The sequence below is a fragment of the Pundamilia nyererei genome, unplaced genomic scaffold (assembly GCF_000239375.1).
Source record: "Pundamilia nyererei isolate P.nyererei 1_Seehausen unplaced genomic scaffold, PunNye1.0 scaffold00065, whole genome shotgun sequence".
In the NCBI taxonomy this organism is placed as follows: domain Eukaryota; kingdom Metazoa; phylum Chordata; class Actinopteri; order Cichliformes; family Cichlidae; genus Pundamilia; species Pundamilia nyererei.
The window spans coordinates 882,899-902,648 of record NW_005187466.1 but is presented as its reverse complement, the minus strand read 5'-3'; the positions used below and the strand labels follow the sequence as shown (position 1 = coordinate 902,648).

The window sequence follows — 19,750 nt, the reverse complement described above, 5'->3', positions numbered from 1 at the left end:
CGCACGCTGCAGCTGTCTGAGTGGCTTGTTACCATCCGGAGAAGGTCTGCTACGGGCAGGGGGAGGGAAACGGGTGAGGAAAAAGGGAGGAGGATGCAACTAACATGCCTCCTCTCTCTCGCCCTCTCTCTCGCCTCCCTTTCTCACCCATCCGCTCTCTCGCTCCGTTAGTCTTCCTGTCTGCAGTATGTCACACAGTGTTGCTCTCTCGCTTCACTCATCTTCCTGTCTACTCGGCCATTTATCTCTCCTGCCCTTCCCTCCCCCCTCGCTGTCTCTCTCTCTCAGTCCTTATTACTCTTTCTTCCATTCTACCTTTCCCTCCCACTGCCTCCATCTCGCCCTAATCTTCCCTCCATCACTATGTCATTTCTCTTTCTCGGTCAGATGCTCAAGTTTGTGTCAGGAGGAGAGAGTAGTTAGGCCCACATTAAAAGCGACATGACACCTGACCGCTTAAGGACACATCAGGTACTATCCTACTCTAATTGCCAAAATAAATAAATAAAAGACAGGACTCTGACAGCGAGTTGTTGCGATTAACAAGTATTTTTTCCTCTCTGCCAAAGAACTATTAAGCTACATCACTGAGCCATGTAGTTATACATGAGCTCTGCAGTTTAACCTGAGTGCACTTCCCTGCTACTCCAAAGTACTCAGTTTGTAACTAAATGCGTATTAATCCACAGCTCACAATAGTTCCCAACAAATGCATGTCTGCTTTTGATCAAAGCCCCAGAACCCAGTAATTTGAGGAAAATCACATTACCTCTTTTTTGTAAGTTTAGATAGATATTATACTTAAATGATTTAACTTGGAACAAATTGGCTTTGTGGCTGAGTGCCACCGACATGGATGGTTGTGGTCTTTTCCTGGCATTTGATATCTTGTAAACTTGTGGTCCCTAACCAGGGTGCTATTTCAATGCTGAAAAGGTGCCAAAAACTCCAGTTCCTTGTATGACCACTTGAGGCTGGTTCCTGAATCAGGTCTGATCCCACAGACTTGCATGTTCAGCCTTTCGGCACAAATAAGTTTGCAGCCTGGCACATAAAATATTATTAGTGGCAGGTCTGCTTTGATGTAGATGCAAACATAGGCCGCTACAGTTAATGGAGGTCTGCTACACTTCACCTCAGCTAATCTAAGTCACTGAAATGGACTTCTCAAGTGTGGGTGTTGCCGCCTTTTGGAGCACTTTAAGGCAAATGCAATTATAAGACAAATTAATTGTACTAACAGGATGTCCAAGAAATCTGTGCTCGGGTTTGACATGTGAAGTTCTGTCACTGTATTTATAAGTTACTTACCACTAATTAGCAGTTAGCTGTTTTTATGCAGCTTATTAGTTCATAACTTAAGACTTGCAAGTTGGAAGCTTAGGAGCTTAGGAGCTTATATGCAAATTAACCATTTGCTTCCACACTAAGTCACCCAGCTCTGGTTGCTACTGTAGAATTTAGTTACCCAAATTTATCTTTATTTCCATATTCATAATTTTTTGCAGTTATTTTCTCGTAAAATACTGGTAAAATCTTTCTTGTTCACCTTAGAAATAAAATAAACACCTACTCACCAATCAGCTACACTGCTAAACCAATTATAATATGGTGCTGCAAAAGCAGCTCTGCCCATCAGAATATGTGGAGTTTTCCTGTGATGTCTGACACCTGGCAGCAACTTTGGGTGCTGGGTTGGTCTTGTTCTGGTGCATCCCAAAGATGCTCATTTGGATCGAGATCTGGGCCGGTTTGACGGTCGGATCAAAACATAGGGGGTCTTTATTGTGTTCTTTATTGTGAGGGCAAGGTCTCTGAGTAGAACACTGCATCGTAACAAGACAATCAATGTTGTTCACTTCACCTGTCAGTGCTTTTAATGGTTGTGGCTGAGCAGTGTATAAATTGTGCTTATTCAGGGATTTTAGCCATTAGAAAGGTCATGACCCCCACTGACATCCTAAGACTGAATACAACACATTCTGCACATACGCACATTCCTGAGATGTCTAATTATAAACAAGAGCGTGCCGTTTCCCTCCAGAATGACATCACAGAGTTTTTGTTAAATCTGGTTCTCTCTTTACATGCAACACAAGTCTGCGTAGATTGCCTCCCCCACATATTCCTACTTGCCTTTTTTAAGACACTTGCTCTTTGTCCCCCCTCCCTCTCTTCCTCACCCTCTGTCTCATTAGGCAGCATCTCATTTTGAGGAGGAGAGCGTTAAGCCAATCAGAGAGGGGAAGAAAGAGCAGAGGAAGGAGGGAGAAGGAGAGAGGGAAAGACGGCGAGGTTGCAGAAGGAAGAGGGCAGAGATGGAGTGAGTGAGAGAGGTGGTGAGAGAGAATGAGAGAGAGAGACACGAAGGAAAAGAGAGGGAGATGGATGGAGGGAGAGAGGGAAAGAGGGAGGGTGAAAGAATAAATAGCTCTGGCGCACTCGTCCCCCATTACCCCGGGAGGGCACTGTCGCCATGGCAATGTGGCAGAAAAAGGATAGCACAAGCATGATGAGCTTCTACACACGCAATTTTATAAATGAAAACTGTGATTCACACATGTATCTGCCCACATTAACAGTTTCATGGAGACATATTTGACAAGTTCATACTTTCAAATGGGTGTGGGCAGAAAGCACGCCGTCTTAAACTCTACAACAATCATTTATACACAGGCATGCACACGCATTAACAATTTGCCAGTTTGCAGATAGTCAAAGCCTGCATAACAGAGAAATAACCGAGACAAAGGAAGCCGTGGAGGGAGATTACAGCATAAAAGACAGGCAGTCAACACAAAACAAGAAGGTGAAGAAAAGGCACCGGAGAAGAAAATAATAAAGGAGAACAAGAAAGCAGTTTTTTAAATACCTAATCAAGTATTACCGTTGCCTGCTGTGTTGCCTTACAATAGACTTTATTGGATTATGATGCGCATTTCCTTTAACTTGTTTTTTTCTTCTTACCCCCTTTTTTCTCACTAATCTATAAAACACTTCAGTAAACCCAGCATTAACTGATTATTTTGGCTCCACTTGGGGAAAGACAAATACAATATTGACAAATTATCACTTCAATAACTTGTTATAGCTAATGCATCAGCAAACAGTTGCAAATTTATGCACCCAGAAGATGCAAAGCAGCACTAATGCTCATTTGAAATGTTTTTTTGTTTGTGTGTTTGTTTGTTTGTTTGTTTGTTTTTGTCCACCTGATGAATGCTAGCTTAATATTTACTCCTTTTTTGCTCCTCCGTGATGCCCGACAGCTCTTGAGGGAAGTTTCTCTAGGCGGTCAACATTTTGCTGACTCTGTGTGTGGTGCACAGCAGGTAGCATACAGCAGGTATATCAGGAATTCCCAAGCTGACACCAGAACAGGAACAAAACTGATGAAGTTGCCAGAAATGCTCCTGTGATGGTGATTTTCACAGCCCCACGACTGAAATAACAGGTTGTTAATCTTCATCCCCTCATAAATCCAACATACAGATTTATGGTTTCATACTCTCCCACATCAGCACTATACTTAGGTTTATTTCTGTTTCACTCTCTGGATTTACATAAAAACTTTAGGTTTGTTTAGTGAAGTTCTAAATAATTCTATGCACAATTGGTTTAGACTTGTACTGCTCTGCTTGTATATGTGTTGAGTTCTTCCTCAATAAGTCAGCTTATTAACTGACCTACTTAACAGGCCCACTTGTACTTGTGCACTCAAAGGCCTTCATACAGCAAGTCTCATTCACCCATTTGTGCAAGCGCTTTTTTTCTATAGAAGTGCTTTTTATCTAGCATTCACACATATTCACACTCTGATGAAAGCAGTATCTTGCCCAAGGATATTTCGGCACGCAGACTGGAGCAGCCAGGAATCGAGCTTAGTTCCTATTAGAAGATAACCTGGACTACCTCCTCAGCTACAGCCACCCCTAAACAAAAAACTAAAATTGCCCATTCTTTTTCAAATATAGATTAAAGAGTGTGTTACAGCAACAGTTTCTTATTTGTGTCGACAGTGTCGCATTACTTAAAAAGTATTAAAAATGTTATTGGAATAAGTTTAACAGTAGCTGAAGTCAGTATGCTGCTAACATACTCGTGTAAAGCTGATGCAATGTTTGCCATCTTAGAAAATGCTCTAGTAGATTTTGACTTGTTCTGCTTTACCTCACAGGATATAGCCCATCAAACATTAATATACCAAGTCCTACTGAACCTCTGTCATGTCTCTGCGACCCTCTGTGACCTGGATTAAACACGCCACACGCTTAGGTGCTGCCAGGTTTGACTATAATCAGTATGTGCGCAGCAGCAAAGACAAAAGTTCATTTCCCAGGTCATTAGTCATGCCTGTTAGAAACAAGCCTGTTGCAATACTTTAATAATGTAGGAACCAGCAAATTAGCAGCTACAGAAGCACTGCTGAAAAATTTTGCTCTAGAGAGTAAAACAAATCACCTAAAGTCAGTAGACTGAAGTTAAAAATGGCTTTAGTGCCACTCTCATGCCTTTGTAGCTGCATAGTTATCTGTTAAAGTTGTTTGGAAGGCAAATGTGGTGGTTAATTAGCTCAAGAAATCTTGTGTGCATCCAGCCTGAGGGCAAAGCAGAGAATGAAAGAGGCTGTTCTGAGCGAGCCAGCCGTCTGTAAACTCTTATGTAAGGCAGAAACTGCATCCTGTTTCTCTCAGCTACATTATTGATGTAGGTTTCTGTTACCATGCCGAGTGTGTTTGTATGCATACGTGCACGGAAACATGTGCACCTGTAAGTCACTATCTCTCGGATACCTCTGGATAGTCTCACCTCTGCTGATCTGCAGAAAGGGTGGTCTCCCCCAGCTGAGGTCTTGTCACTCTCCCTCCTCCCCTTTCCACCTCTCCGCATGCTCTCCTGTTCTTTCTTCACCTCCTTTCGTCTTCTGTATTAATGTAAGTCCCCTTGCACCACCTCCCCCTCCTTCTCTTTCTCTCTCAGGCCTTCATTTCTCACTAACAGATGTTCTCTGAACCATGTGGGAGGGCATTCCTCCACTCTGCTTTGAAAGCAAAGAAAAAAGAAGACTTACTTGAAGCAAAGAAAAAAAAAATCAAACGAGGACGAAAGCAACAGAGCTCCCCAACTCAGCAGTCTCCAAAGTAATGCCTGTGTGTCCTGCTTTTCCCCCATAGAGAAGGTGTCAAGTTAAAGATCAGAGTGCTTTTGCCTTTTTATAACACACTGCTCCCAGTGTTACACAATATTTGAAAGGTCACATAAGAGACACGTAAAACATTGCATGACCGAGCAGCCAAGACGACTGGAAGTCATATAGACAAACACACACACACAGAGAAATGCAGCAAGTGTGAGTTAGAGTGATAAAGGAAAGCTTATACCCGACTCCTTAGACCTCACAGGTTCTTTAAAAATTCAAACATGCCAAAAGAGCACCGTGGGAGTCTTCCTGCAGGTCAAGAGTGAGGAAAAGATGAGAAGTACAGGACAGATGAGGCATGAAAGAAAAGCAGGAGAGCTTTTCTTCCCACCAAGAATGAAAGTGAAGGCTGGCACTTAAAAGAACTTAGTGAGTGAATTTTATATTTTCCTTATTTTTAAGGAATAAATTTAAAAAAGGATAAAAAAAAAATGAAGAAGAAAAAGGATAAAAGTGGGGGCATGTGGTGTGTGGAGAGTGGGTTAAATGTGGGTGTTCGTGATTGTGGGGACATATACTGGCAGGGTGGCTGTGCGCTGGATGCGGCAGTAAGGTGACCCACTTACACAGAACTGCCTCTCCTGACACACACACACAAACACTTGCCTCTGCACACTCCTGAACACACTCACACTGGAGACTGGAGGATGCTTTGGCCCCATTTCAGGCAGTAATGTGTTTCAAGAGTTGTGGAAGATGAGGTGGGAGGTCGTCGGTGTGTGGCAGCTGAAGAGACCTGAAGCAACAGAACAGAAGAAGACAGGGGATTAAACTATATAACGCAACAAAAAGAGTGGGAAACAGGCGACAAGCTGAGCAGACTGCAAGGTAGACATGACGTACAGTATAGGTACATATCAGGCAGACTTGTAAATGAGCAGGGTATGTGTGGTACCCTGTTAAAAGTGTATATCAGAGAGTACATTTTTCCTCCCTGCTAATCTGGTGCAGCCATTGACTCCACCATGACATTCAGCAGAAAGGTCAGCTCCTTCCTGGTATGCACAAGATAACAGGACAGACACATCCACAGTCCTCCACAGGAGAAAAAAAAGACAAGATAATACGAGATAGCACAAACAGAGAGGTGAACAACCTTGACATTTATTATGCAAATGCCTATGGCAATTTAAATAGCTTTAACTGTAGGTGGCTGGTATGGAGTTGAGAATGAACTGATTCACAACTTCTGATATCCAATAGAAAACAAAAGAATGAGTGGAACGTAATGGCAGGTGTACAATATCACCATCTAGTGGGGAAAATACATTGCAGCAGTGGAATATTTCCACCTCCATGACCCAAAAATAGGAACATGAGATATTTCTCCCTGAAATATATTTAAATAGCCAGGACCTAAATTATGTCAGTCATATAAAAGTGTAAAATTAATGCTATGAAATTAATCTGTCTGACTTTCATTATGCTGAGTATTCAATTCAGCTGATTTCAGTTTAATTCTGTTTTATTGATTTAGCATCAGATCACCAACTAAAGTAATCTCAAGGTGCTTTTTATTGCAAGTAAAGCTCCTCTTATATCAGAGGGGCAATCAGGTGATCCCCTATGAGCAAGCAGGAACAGACCTCCAGCAGAACTAAGCTCAGGGAGGAGCATCTACATGCAACTTGTGGTTGTTGTTGTTGATTGACAAGAATAAGAGGTGAGAAAAAACAAGAGCACAGAGAGACCACAAACAATAAACACATTGGGGAGTGAAAAGTACATTATGGGAAATCCTCCAGCAGTCTGAGTCTATAGCAGCATAGTTATTAAAAATGGTTTACAGTCACCAGATTGAGCCCTAAATATAAGCTTTATTAAAAGAAAAAGACAGCTGAAGCCCCATTTTGAAAGTAGTGAGGGTGTCTGTTTCCTGCAGCCAAACTGGGAGCCGGTTCCACGAACAGGAGTCTGATAGCTGAAACCTGCCTCCCACTCTATTTTTGGAAATTCTGGAAAATACAAGCAAGCCTGCAGTCTGGGAGAGAGGTGCTCTATTGGGATAATATGTTAGAAGAATTAGCACCACACTCTCAAGGAAATACAGCATGACAACTTGTGCACAATTTTTAAAAAAGGATCTGATGTGTGCACAACAACTTTGACCTTCAGCTGCATATCTCTCCTCTGGCTTGTACAGAAATGAATAATTAGGCAGTTTATCTTAAAACCACTGGTCTCCTTTACGTAAAATATCCAGTCAGTTATGAAAAGCTCATAGTGTGCTTCGTCGCATAGGTTTTATGAGTTAGTTCAGCACTTGGGTGGGTGGCCGGTTAGCTTCTTCTCACCTGGTGGAGATCTAACATTTACATTTACAAAAGACCTTTGTGTTAAATCCTGCACTTAGTGCTAACCAGGTGAATAAAGTGAATAAAAAAGTGAATAAAGATCTCTATTTTTAAAGCTTAATATTTATTAGGTAATAAGAGTCCAGGTCTCTTTATTTCATTTCCTCTTCCCAGCTTATTCACATGCAATGAGGCAAATGGCTGGCAGAGTCAGACAGATCAGGGAGTTCCTTAATAAACTAAAAATATAATATAATATAGCCACACCTGATCAGAGTCTGAAGCTTCGTGTATTTGCCATCACATGCAGGTGAAGACTCACACAAAATGGGGAGACATTATAACTACTGACGGCCACCCTCATCTGGTTATGGTGCAGACAGAGGCAACAAACAGACAAAACTAAGCAAACTCTTCAGCTCCTGCAGAAATGATTGAGCGATGATTGGCTCAACTTCATAATCAAATAGAAACAAAGTGTAACAGTAAACAGAAAAGGAAGCAAGAGGAAAGCACATAGTTGATGTACTGAATATGCAAATGTAATCAACCACAGCTGAAAATACTGATTTGAGCAGTTGTATTTATTACTCAGATGTATAATAACAATTTCTCATATATGACTTAACATGATGTGGAGCTGCACAAGATGAAGAGGAAAGAAACGAAACAAAGCATCAATCACACCGAACTGTATGAGTAACAAGCAATAAATACAATCAATCAAACTCATTTAAAGCTTTCTGTGGCCTCGAGTCTACGTGAAGACTAAACTGGAAAAACTGGACCTCACAAAGGTCCCATTTCAAGTTTAACAAGTTAGTAAAACTGTTGTTAATCTCTAACGGAAAAGTACTGGCAAAGCAAACATTGTGATGTCTGAACATGCGCACAATCAGTTAGCCTGTTTTGTAGATGGGGCAGAAACCAGGAGGTTACAGTCACCATTTCAAGGACTGAGTTTTAATGTAGCTTATTATGGTATCTAACATTTTATGAAGCCGCTGATGCCGAACATTTGCACTGATATTTTTACCACACTCTCAGCAATTATAACACCAGCAATAATAAAGCACTAGAAGATAACTCCCACTTACACCATTAGTGCTCTCTCCATCAAAGCTTCATGCCATAAAACAGATTCAAACAAATGTCAGGCAGCCTGAGCTGTATCTGTTTCTGCCTTTATTTTGCTAAAATGCTACTTTATAAATTATACATATTTGTGTGGCATGTGTCCTTCTCTGCACAAAGTGAGATCTTTTCTCCAGAGCCAGCAGGGAGCAAGAAGAGCAGCGAGGCCAGACTATGGAGGCTGTGAGGGTGGGTCTTCTTACAGCAGTGGTAGGGTACCTCATGAAATCTTAATGCAAAACCTAGGGAACAAATTAAGAAGAAGAAAGGTATCAGTTAAAGAGCCAGAAATCCTGAATAGTGCTTTCACTTTGCTAGATACTTCACTAGATAGATACTGATGTGGATCAGGTATATTTTATTATTGGAACAGGAAATCACTCCTACCTGGACCATTTTCACTTATATTCATATTAGAATAATTAATTTTAATTTAACATTTCACTTTGTGTGTATTGGTTTTATAACTTGTTTTTTATAGAGAGTTCACATTTTTTATCGCTTATATCTATATTTGTACATAATATCTGTAACAAGACTCTTCCGCCACAAGGTGTCTCTTTGAGCAATAACTAATGAATGAAAAATTTAAACCTGTAACAAGAATCAACTTTTAATAAGTTAATTTTTTACTTATTTGTTTGAATTGATTATAATTTGGGTGGAATGAAAGCAGTCCAGAAACATTTAAGTGCTTCTGAATACGATCCTGTAAAAAGAAAAGAAAAACGATTCCTTTAATAAGCTACCTTTTATTTTACCTTTCATTGTCAAAACCCGCTACCTTTATTTGTCCCTAATTCGTCTCGCTTTGTGGGTCACTAAAACTATTTTTTAAGCTAAAACTAATTAATAATCAATGAGAAACGTGACGAGCAGACAGCTGACCTGGGATCTGATTTCTACTCGCGTCCTCGCTCTGATTAATGTAGTTAAATCCGATCTCAGATCAGTGTTTTTCGCGCGCTTCCAACCGATGACCACGTGTCTCCCTCCGGCCTGCCAGCGGACCATGTGGAGAGGCAAGATGGCGGCGCGGTGGAAGGGGAAAGACGGGGAAGTAAATGCCGGCAACAGCGACTTTATGGCCACCAACACCCCCAACGAGGTACCGGTTTCCTCACTTTAGCTCATCGGTCATAAAATAGACCGCATAGTGGCGGGTTTCGGTGCATTAGTCGGGCGTGTATCCCCTGCTCTCGAGGCCACATGCGCGAATAACGACACGTGGCTGAAACGAGCTCGTAGTACTACTCAGGTAGTGATCAGGGAACGGATCGATCCGCCTGTCATTTGGACGGTTTGGATGCGGGAAACGCTAAATGACAAGCTAGTTAATGAGGCTGTTCGTGTCTAGTTTGATGTTTATTAGTTTAGACGTTTAAACGGAGGGAAGCCGGTGAGTTCCCGCGAAGGTACAAGATGTTCAGATAAGGCAGCGCCCTCCGTACGACCCACGCTGCTTTATTTCCTTCAACTACCCCCCAGCTGCTGTCCTTGCTTGACTGCCGGAAGCCTAATTTTAACATATTTCCAGGCACAGAAATGAACCGCTGCCCTGTCAAGCAAATGCTTGGTTAGAGGAGTGCAGGAAATGAGAGCTGCTTCACTTCCCAGAGGTGCTGTACAGATGTTACACCCGCCTCTAGGGCCTTAGTCGGCTTCTTACTCATTCATCACAACTTGATCTTAAAAACTGAGGTTTCACTTTCCTGTTCTTTCCTTTAAGAGAAATCCTTTGCTGTCTGACTGAGTGTCTGCTCCTCTTTTTGTTTAGTTATAGTATATGGATTAAATACCCCACACAGTTCTTGATTTAATAGCATGAGCCACATAATCACATTTAGAGCCTAAAAAAGTTGCAGGGGTCTTTTAAACAGCGGCCACAAAAAATAGGCAAAGTTTGTTAATAGCATGAGATACTAATAAAACAAAGATGCGCACTCCTGCTTCTCAGTGAGTTATAAGTGTGCTGTCACAGATTTAAATCTTTAAAAAATAAATAGTATTTTATAGGGTTTCTTAGGTCAAATTATTAGACCCAGTATCCAACGTAACACAGGCACCTTTCCTTTCACCAGCTTCTTGATTGAGTTATTCGTTGTATAGTAATGAGGTGGTGGGTGGGAGTGGTTAAGGATGGCTTCATTTATGTTTAAGCTATCCAAAGACGCAGTTTAGGAAAAAATATTTTGTGAATAATGATGTAAGAAAAAGCTGCTGGTGGACCGTTTTGGTGCTGATGTTAATGCCAGAGGAGGTTTGGTGCTGTGGAGTTACTGAGTCAGCAGAGCAGTGAGACTTTTGTGCCCTGTGCACCTCAGCGACCCGCTCTGTAACTTTACGTGGTCTGACACTACGTGGCTGAGCTAAGTTTCTAAATGCTTCTACTCTGCAGTAATACCATTTACAGTTGATTGTGGAAAATCTAGGAGGGAAGAGATGTCACAAACTGAGTTGTGTTAAGGTTTGCATCCTATTACAGCAGCTCACTCAAATTCATCAAGCTCTTTACAGCAAACTGTTCTTCGCGAATGTTTGTAAATGTTTCACTAGATACTTGATTTTCTGCACCTTTGGCAGAAGGACTGAACACACCTGAAGATTAAGAGATGTGGTCCATTACTATTGTCCATGTGATGCACTTTTTTTTTCACTGGCCCACAGTCATTGAGATGTTGGTTATGTTAAACCCTGAAATGGACAACATTATGGACAGTCTTAATATTTTAGTCACAACCGCTGTATTCCACAAACTAATAAACAACTTAGCTGCACCACCATTCAGCTGCTCTAATGCTTCAGATAGTGCTGAGTGCAGTAAGCAATCAAACTATCATGTTCTGTAATAACAGCATTTCATTTAGGACGATACATAAGTCAGTATGGGTTTATGTGTGATAGACAAGTACTCGCTTTTTAAACATGAGTCAAGTATCAGATCTGATCACAGTTTTTTGAACTTTTGTCAGAACTGGGACTTCCTGTTTTTGCTCTGGAGTTAGAGTCATGCTTCCTGATCTTTTGGTCACACCCAGGGAAATGAGTGTTTTGGGGTTTTTGTTTTTTATTAAGCAGGAGGTGTAAATATACTAATGTGTGTGCATGCAAATCAGTATAACATGGACATTGAAGTGTCATGCCTGTGTTTACAGCCAGTCCTGAGCAGGGCAGGTGTGGAAGGCGTGGACATGGACACACAGTCCTGTGTGGATCACTCCATCCTGGCCATCTTGGAAGACTCCACTGTTGCATCGGAGGTCAGAGTCAAAGCAGATTCATCTAAATGATTTCACTCAGTCACACTGGCTGTGTATGTATTTTGATTTGGCGTTCTCGCTTCAGTGCAAGAGCAGAGCTGAGGAAGAAAGCGAGCGCCTGCTGTCCGCCCTGACTGAGATGCTGGATTGTGTGGAGGATGACGGCAGGACTCTGTCTCCTTTCGACACCCTGCCAGACACCAAGTTCCTCCGCCAGGCAGAGTACAGGGACAACACCGTGGTGAGTAGAAACTAGAATGAAGAATTACTTGTATTGGCCACAGTCTGTTCTAGTAATCAGAGAAGAAGTAGGAGAAGCGTTTCGACTGTTTCATCGTGAAGCTAATGATGATCAGCTAATGTGGAAATTTACAAGGCAGGATTAGTGTGTTAGTGAGGTGTCTGTAAATAAAATAAAGATTTTTCTATGTCACAACTTCAGCTCTTTTAGATCACCATGGTAACTTGTGTTTAGGTAGGAAGGAAGTGACATGTTACTCGCAGCAGTTGCAGATCTTGAGACTCCTCTCTCTCATTTTTAATAGGGATCATCGTTTGCTCAGAGACTTAGACCAAGATCTAAAACGCCAACTACAGCATCCACAACTCAGAGTGATGGGGAGAAAGGCGAGGGGGGCAAACTAGAGAAAAGCGGTCTGTCACAGATGTTTAAGCTACAAGGCCAGATGTTTCATCCCAAAAATAAAAAGGCAGATGCCGAAGTCGAGGTTTTTACCTCGACTTCTCTCGTCAGCCTGGTGAAGCTCATGCATCCCTACTGCCTGAAGCTCCGTGTGGAGGAAGGGGATCAGCCGAGGACACATCCCACCATATTCTCCCAGGAAGAGGTGTGGAAGTACGAAAGACCAACTGGAGACAGTGATGAAGAGATAAATGTAGTATCTGATGACGAGGCGCCTTTAAGAGAGACCAAGATACGAGATGAGGTAGATGAAAGAAGAGATAGCGGGCAAGTCCTGAAGAGCGTGCTGTTGAATGGAAACTGCAGATCACCCCCATCCAAAGGGAAGAAAAGAGTGAGCTTTGGCCCCGTTCGAGTGGCTTCATTGGATGAATCGGAAAATGGATTAAATGAGAGCAATCCCACAAATTGCCATACTAGTGAAAGTGAGTCACTTCCACTGAACAGCACAAACACACTTGAAAATCCAGCAATTGAAGTCTCAGCAACGTCCTCAGAGGTGAATTATAGCAAAACTGAGGACCAGCAGCCTAAAGCTCAGACAAAGGCCAGATCACTCAGCCTCCAACAGTACAGACAGCTGCGCCAGAAGAGACAACCCCTGGTAGAGAAACAGGGGAACTACACTACCAAGTGGCCCTCTGTTCCTGAGCCCCCTAAGGAGCTGACCCCCATCCTCTGTTTGCAGAAACAAAACGGCTGCAAACCTAAGATGCGGCATCACTACCCAGACCCCCGTAAACCTGATTTCAAGTCATCCCATCTTGCCTCTTCACCACGCAAGCTTCACTCCTCAGAAGCCAAATCTTCCACTTATGTAAATCACAGCAGACTAAATCACCAAAGGACTGAATCCAAAGTCCTCTCGCCTGCCAGTCCACTGCCGGACATTCTTCATGAAAGCCAGAAAAGTCCAGTGAAGAAGCCAACAATACTTAGTAGTGACCCCCCAAATCCTGTCCTCCTTTCCCTGCCAGTTCTTCAGGCAGCATCACCATCCACTTCCAACTCTTCATCAGCACCTAAAGTGGAGTTTCTGTCCAGGGATTCAAGCCTGCAGAGCAACAGACAGCCTCAAGAACTCCACACTGAATCCTCAGCTGCACCTCTTCAGAGACAGACATGTTCCTCAGAGCTAAATCCCCAGGTGTCACCTCTAATCAAAGATTATAGCCAAGAGAGCATTGCACCGCTTCAGGATACGAAGACAGCATTTAGTGAAATAGCAGATGATTCCTATATCTCTCAGGAACAAGAAAACTCACAGGGCATAAAATCACACATTCAAAAATGCAGTCTGAGCCCACCCAAAGGACCCCAGCGCTTACCAGAAACTCCACAGGCACCGAGTCCTGACGCACAGAGACCAGTAAAATGTTCCTCTGTCAGCCCACATTTCAGTCAGCCCCTCACTCACATAGATTCTGGAGCAGTAACCGAGGTCCTAACCCACAGTATGAGTCCTCCTGAGGAACCACCACCTCCTCAATCCAGGTGCAGAGTGCAGGGAGCAACAGCTGACTCAGGTAAACACAAAGGAGTAGTTTCACATTTTAGGAAATATACAGAAGTTGGTTGACTGTGAAATAAATGTAGAAGCAGCCAGTTAGCTCGACTTAAAGACTGGAACCTGGGGAAAACATTTCAAAGGCAAAATATGCCTGATTTAAAACAACAGCTATTTTTTATGTTTTGTGCCAGGAAGCATACTTTCTCTTTTTTTGCTAGTATATATTATGTTGCGATCACCACAGTGCGGCAGTAGAGCACTTATAAGCTGTTTGCTTTCCACAACAAAAGCAGGAAAGGAACATGTTGCGAACTACCAAGAAAAACTGGTAAAACTTGTGTGGGACGATGACGTGGAGACAGGTGTGCAGACAGGAGACGCATGCAAAGTTAAAGGCTGTCCAAAAAACTCTGCATACTAGAAGATTCAGTCTTCACTTTTACTGTTTTCTCATAGAACATATTAGTAAGAAAGCCCAAGGATTTTGAGCTTACATGGTGTTGTTATTATTTTGAGTTAAATGTGATGATGATAGGAGTGAGAGAGAACTAAAGGCGAGCGTCTTCCAAAGCGGTCTTTTCACGTTTGTTCTTTCCTTCATCAGGAATTGAAGCGACTGATCTGACCAGCTTGTTGGAGCAGTTTGAGGAAACACAAGGTGAATTTTGTCAGATTACTAGCAGCGGTGTACTAATGGAGGCTCACGTCCTGTGATACATAACCTCTTTTTATTTTTCCTCCTCCAGCTAAAGAAGAGAGAGTTTGTGAGAACGAGCCCGCGCTTGTTCGTGCTGCTTCATTAACGGCGATGTCCTCTGTGGGACCACTTGAATCTTTAAGCACTGCAGAAAGTCAGAAACTCCAAGTGTTGGAGGCTGTGGATATCCCTGAGCCCCTCAGCACTGAAATCATTCTGAGCACTAAGCAGCCTGCAAGACGGAAAAATCCTCCATCCAAGGCTATTCAGATAATTGACCCCCGTCCTCTGCCGTCCAGGAAGATTCACACAACTCAGTCAGAGTCAGCTGCAGCTCTTGCTTCTTCCCACATGTTTGTGCACGTATCTGCCGATCACGATTACTGCGGCTCTGTAGATCATTCTCCTGTAAATGCTTCTCAGCGTAGCAGAGCTAAGCCCCCTTTACTCAAGGATGCTTCTCAAACCACAAATGAGCACCATGTGATGACCCAGGGCTCGCAAGCTGCAGGTGAAGAGAAGAACCAGATTACAACTGTTAAAACACAGTCAGTGCTGCAGCATCAGTTCAATCAGCCCAGGGCCAGATCAGAGACCACAGACAGAGCTCTGCAGTTTGCAGACTGTGCTGCCAAAGAAGATCGTGGGAGGAGTGAAGACAAGACCGCTCCATGCACCTTCCCGACACCTCCACCCAGCCCTCCTGTCAGAGGCAGAGAGAAGAGGAGATACAGGAGAAGATCACCACGGTCCGATTCAAGCTCCAGCTCCCGGTCCTCCTCTTCTTCTTCCTCATCCAGCTCTTCATCTCGCTCTCCAAAAAGATTAAGGTACTCATCTTCTATCATTCACGTTCAGCCTGAGCTTTTGCCTTTTGTGGCTACAATATGTCGATCTTGCAGGCTCCATCGCAAGCGTTCAGAGAGCAGCTCGTGTTCATCGTCCCCCTCTTGCTCCGTGTCCCGATCCCCTCCTCGGCGGTACAGGTCAGGGTGCTGCACACCAAGATACAGCAGATCACGGTCCAGATCTTGGTCCCGGTCCACATCCGGGTCTCGGTCGCCATCTCCACAAATATGCTGTAAGCGGTGGAGAGACTTTTGCAGGTCAGTGAATATTGTTGATGAGCTGTAACCATCCAGTTCAGATACAGTGCAGTTGTTGCTAACTTCCAAAGAGAACTAGTGCGAACTTTTGACATAAGGAACAATCGCACTGACTTGTCGTTGCCCCTGATTTTATGCGATAACTGACACATTCAGTGGGAGCAAAATCTCACTCTCCATTTTCTTCATCCGTGCAGCAGCAGCAGAGAGTCCAGGAAGCTCAGGAGAGAGCACGAGATAAGGATTCAGAAACTGAAAGCCATAGTGAGTAAAACTCATCTGACGTACTGATATTTTTTTTTACTTTTCCAGTGGGTGGTAGGTAACTATATCGCATTTAATTCTTTCACACAGGACGAGCGCCGGGTGGTGTACGTCGGCCGCATCCGCAGGTCCATGACTCACGATGAACTGAGAGAACGCTTCTCTCAGTTTGGAGAGGTGGAGTGTGTGTCACTTCACTTCAGAGATAGGGGGTAAGCATGCACCATTACAGTTTAACACGTTTTTTATTGGCTTTACAGTGAAATGGGTCACCATTAAACTCAACATCTTTGGTTCCCACAGTGACCACTATGCCTTCGTTACTTTTTACAACATGGAAGATGCTTTCGCAGCCATCGATAATGGTGGGAAACTACGGCAACCTGATGAGCTGCCCTTTGACATCTGCTTTGGTGGAAGACGGCAGTTTTGTAATACAAACTACACGGATCTCGGTAGGTCTAACACCAACAGCCAAGACAAACACTACACTATAGTGAAAGGAGAGCGTTACTGGACAAACCGATAAAAAACAAAAAATTTCTCTGGAAAAGACTAAAAAAAATTGCCCTAAAAACGACTGTGTTATGAAACGGCAGGTGAACCTACACATGCTGTATCCTTCAATTTGTTATGACTGTACAGACAGTATACTGTGTATTCTGCACAGTATAAGAGCACCAGCAGCACATGCAGGCTTCAAGCTAAGGTCTACAAATATAATAAGAACAACTACTCATCTGTGGCGTCCGCAAGGGAATAAAAGCCCGGCCTTATAATAGCTGTGTGAGAATGGATAGGCTGAAACACGCTTGGTTTATTCTACCAGAATAAAGGAAAAAAAGAAGTTGAATGAAATCATATTAAATGTAGCCAGACAACCAAAAAAAATAATTGAAGTTGTAGAGATGTGACATTGTGACTAAATCCAACAGATTAAAATTGAAAGTTGCTCTCAGGCATTTTAAAAAAAAAGAAAGAAAGAAACCACAGTACTCGTTCAGACATGAGGCTGAGATGTTCAGCACAGGAAAAAGGGGGTTTATACCCAACACAGTCAACTGTTGTTTATGCTCTTTAATTGCAGAGCCAAAGATGCCACCCCAGAGGTGTCCCAACCTGTACAGTGTGGGTCATCTCTTTGGGTTGGGAATTAAAATTGGTGTCATATATGATAATTGTGCACATTTAATCTGTTTCATTACAAACAGAAACCAAGTGAGTGATTTTCTAACTTTTTGTGCCTGAGGCACCTTGTAAAGGTGAAGGTGCATCTGTATCTGAATGCATACAGGTCCAGTAAACGGGCTTGTTGCTCTTTTTAAGCAGCTCTCAACATTCCAGGCTTCAGGGAGGAGAGCCACCCAGCAACTAATCCCTATTGACTTTTGTAGAGCACCGGCACTCTGGGCCCAGGTGTTGCTGATTGAAAATAAGGCACACATCCTCTCCAGTGCTCATAGAAAAGAATGGCCACACAGACAGGCTGAGAGGGAAGGAGGGCAGAGTGGGTTATCACGCAGCCTCCGCAGACAGATGAAGCACTTGGATTAAGGGCCAGTGTCACTGCTGGTCAAGAGTTACAGTGCAACGGTGTTATCATAAACTGAAATTTTGAAGCTTCACAAAAGCTGTATTTGCTACAGTGCTCTCACACTATATTGTAATACACATCGCGGACACCCTCCTCACCTTGTTGAACACAGCAGTGAACATGTGCACATCCCTCTCTTTCTCAGATGCAAACAGAGACGCAGAAGCGTCTCCTTCCAGGACCAAGTTTGAGGACCTCGACTTTGATTCGTTGCTGAAGCAGGCTCAGAGAGGATTAAAGACGTAGCAGAGCCGAGAGGACGAACGGCAGCACAAGCCTGGAAGAAAAGATGGAAGCGTTTGCTTTGGGGTTTTTTTTCCACAAACCTCAGAGCATTGTGCTTATACTGGCATGGGAAAAATTTGTTATAAGTTTTCATGTTTTGCTAAACTATATTGTAAATGCATGAAGGTTTTTATGTGTACAGTTTATATGTACAAACATGTAGCACTTGTATGCATGCAGTTACTCGTGTGCAAAGTTGACATGTAGCACTTGATGTGAGAAGGTTTTTATGGCATTCCAGAGCACTGAGAAAAGTTTGTATAGGGAAAAAAGGCAATTTATTGTTTTTCTGTTTACTTGGGTTAATTTGAGTGATTAGATATTTTCATGTAGATATTTACCTCTGACAAGGAGCTTTTGTTATTGTGTTGATTTGTGTGTTTCTTTGCTGTTCTGGACTGATTTAAATGAACGTTTTTGAGGGCTTGGACTAATGTAGAAGGGGTTCACTTTTCCAGTAGGTCCACATTTGGATCTGTTCTAGTAGTTTATTAGACATTTAGGATTATATCTTCACAAACATATACCAAACTTAAACAAGAAAAATTGGGTGACATCATATTGATGTTGAACCAGATCCAGATAATTGTGGCAGACAGTGGTTTGCTCCACTGCTTTACTTTCCATTGGTGAGCTTGAAATAAAGGGTGTGATATATTGCTCTTTACATAGAATAAACAATGTTTATGGCTGTAACCACACTGCATTACCTCAGTTTCATCTTGTGCATTAATCTGGCTGCTATGTTTTTCAGGGGGGTCTCCTTAATTGTTGGTTGACAATTAAAATCATAACCTGTTGAATTTTCAAGTGATTGTCATCAAGTGTGAAATTTATTTCTGATAAAAATAATTTCCCGTGGGCCCACACAAGTCATTCTTTTGGTCTATGCAGTGACCCCATTTTTAAAAAGTCCTTAAAAAACCTCTGCTTCAAACCTGTGATTCTGGACTGCAGCTACTGATAGTGACTGCACCTCTAGTTAAATTGCTGGCATATTAAAAAAAATCTACATCTAGAATCACTAGAAAGCACCAATTATCTGTGGAGACTTGATATATTGAGATTTTGAGCTCCCGAAGGTGTTTTTACTGTTATAGACTGTTCACATATCTTAACATCATCACAGTACTTAGGATTAGACTTAGTTTCCGACGCCACAAAATCCTCTCCTGGCTTCAAAAAACTAGGGCCAGCAATTTTGTGGACAAAAGTAAAATTAGCCTGATGATGCATTCGCAAAACCACACACTCAGGAGAGGGAGTGGGAGTTCTTTGGGCGATCTCCTAGTTTGCTGATTTATATGCAAAGATCTAGACAGTTTATTTCAGTAATTAACTACCAAGAAGAACTGCAATTTGTGCCTCAGAAAAGATAAGGGAGTGTGACATAAGGCCATTGGATCCATCCTGCCATTGATACGAGACTTGCTGCTTTCATGCCAAATTCTGACGCTACCATCTGAATGTTACAGCAGAAAGTGAGACTCATCAGATCAGGTAACATTTTCTCAGTCTTCCATTTTCCCATTTTTGTGTTTCCCTACAAACTGTAGCTTCGGTTTCCTGTTCTTTGAGTTGACAGGAGTGGCGCTGCCGTGGTCTTCTGCTGCTGTAGCCCACCTAAGTTCAACAGGTTGTCTGTTCACAGATGCTCTTCTGCATACCTTGATTGTAACAAATGGTTATTTTTGGCCATCCTC

At 42.6% G+C, this 19,750-nt stretch overlaps 2 protein-coding genes across 2 annotated transcripts in view; one reads left to right on the top strand and one right to left on the bottom strand.

The window, feature by feature from the left end:
- ldb1b (LIM-domain binding 1b) overlaps window positions 1-5,062 on the bottom strand; it is a 26,695-nt gene extending 21,633 nt beyond the window's left edge. The window contains exon 1 of the mRNA XM_005735739.2: window positions 4,810-5,062. The gene's annotated coding sequence lies outside the window, so the exon portion shown is untranslated. The remainder of the gene's footprint in view (window positions 1-4,809) is intronic.
- A 4,546-nt stretch (window positions 5,063-9,608) lies between these two features.
- LOC102192804 (peroxisome proliferator-activated receptor gamma coactivator-related protein 1) lies at window positions 9,609-18,857 on the top strand. Its single transcript, XM_013911559.1, has 11 exons — window positions 9,609-9,736; window positions 11,784-11,888; window positions 11,974-12,129; window positions 12,434-14,117; window positions 14,706-14,759; window positions 14,848-15,628; window positions 15,701-15,904; window positions 16,102-16,168; window positions 16,259-16,380; window positions 16,472-16,623; window positions 17,908-18,857. The coding sequence occupies exons 1-11, from the start codon at window positions 9,641-9,643 to the stop codon at window positions 18,006-18,008; spliced, it is 3,522 nt and encodes a 1,173-aa protein (XP_013767013.1). The 5' UTR covers window positions 9,609-9,640; the 3' UTR covers window positions 18,009-18,857.
- Window positions 18,858-19,750: the final 893 nt, after the last annotated feature.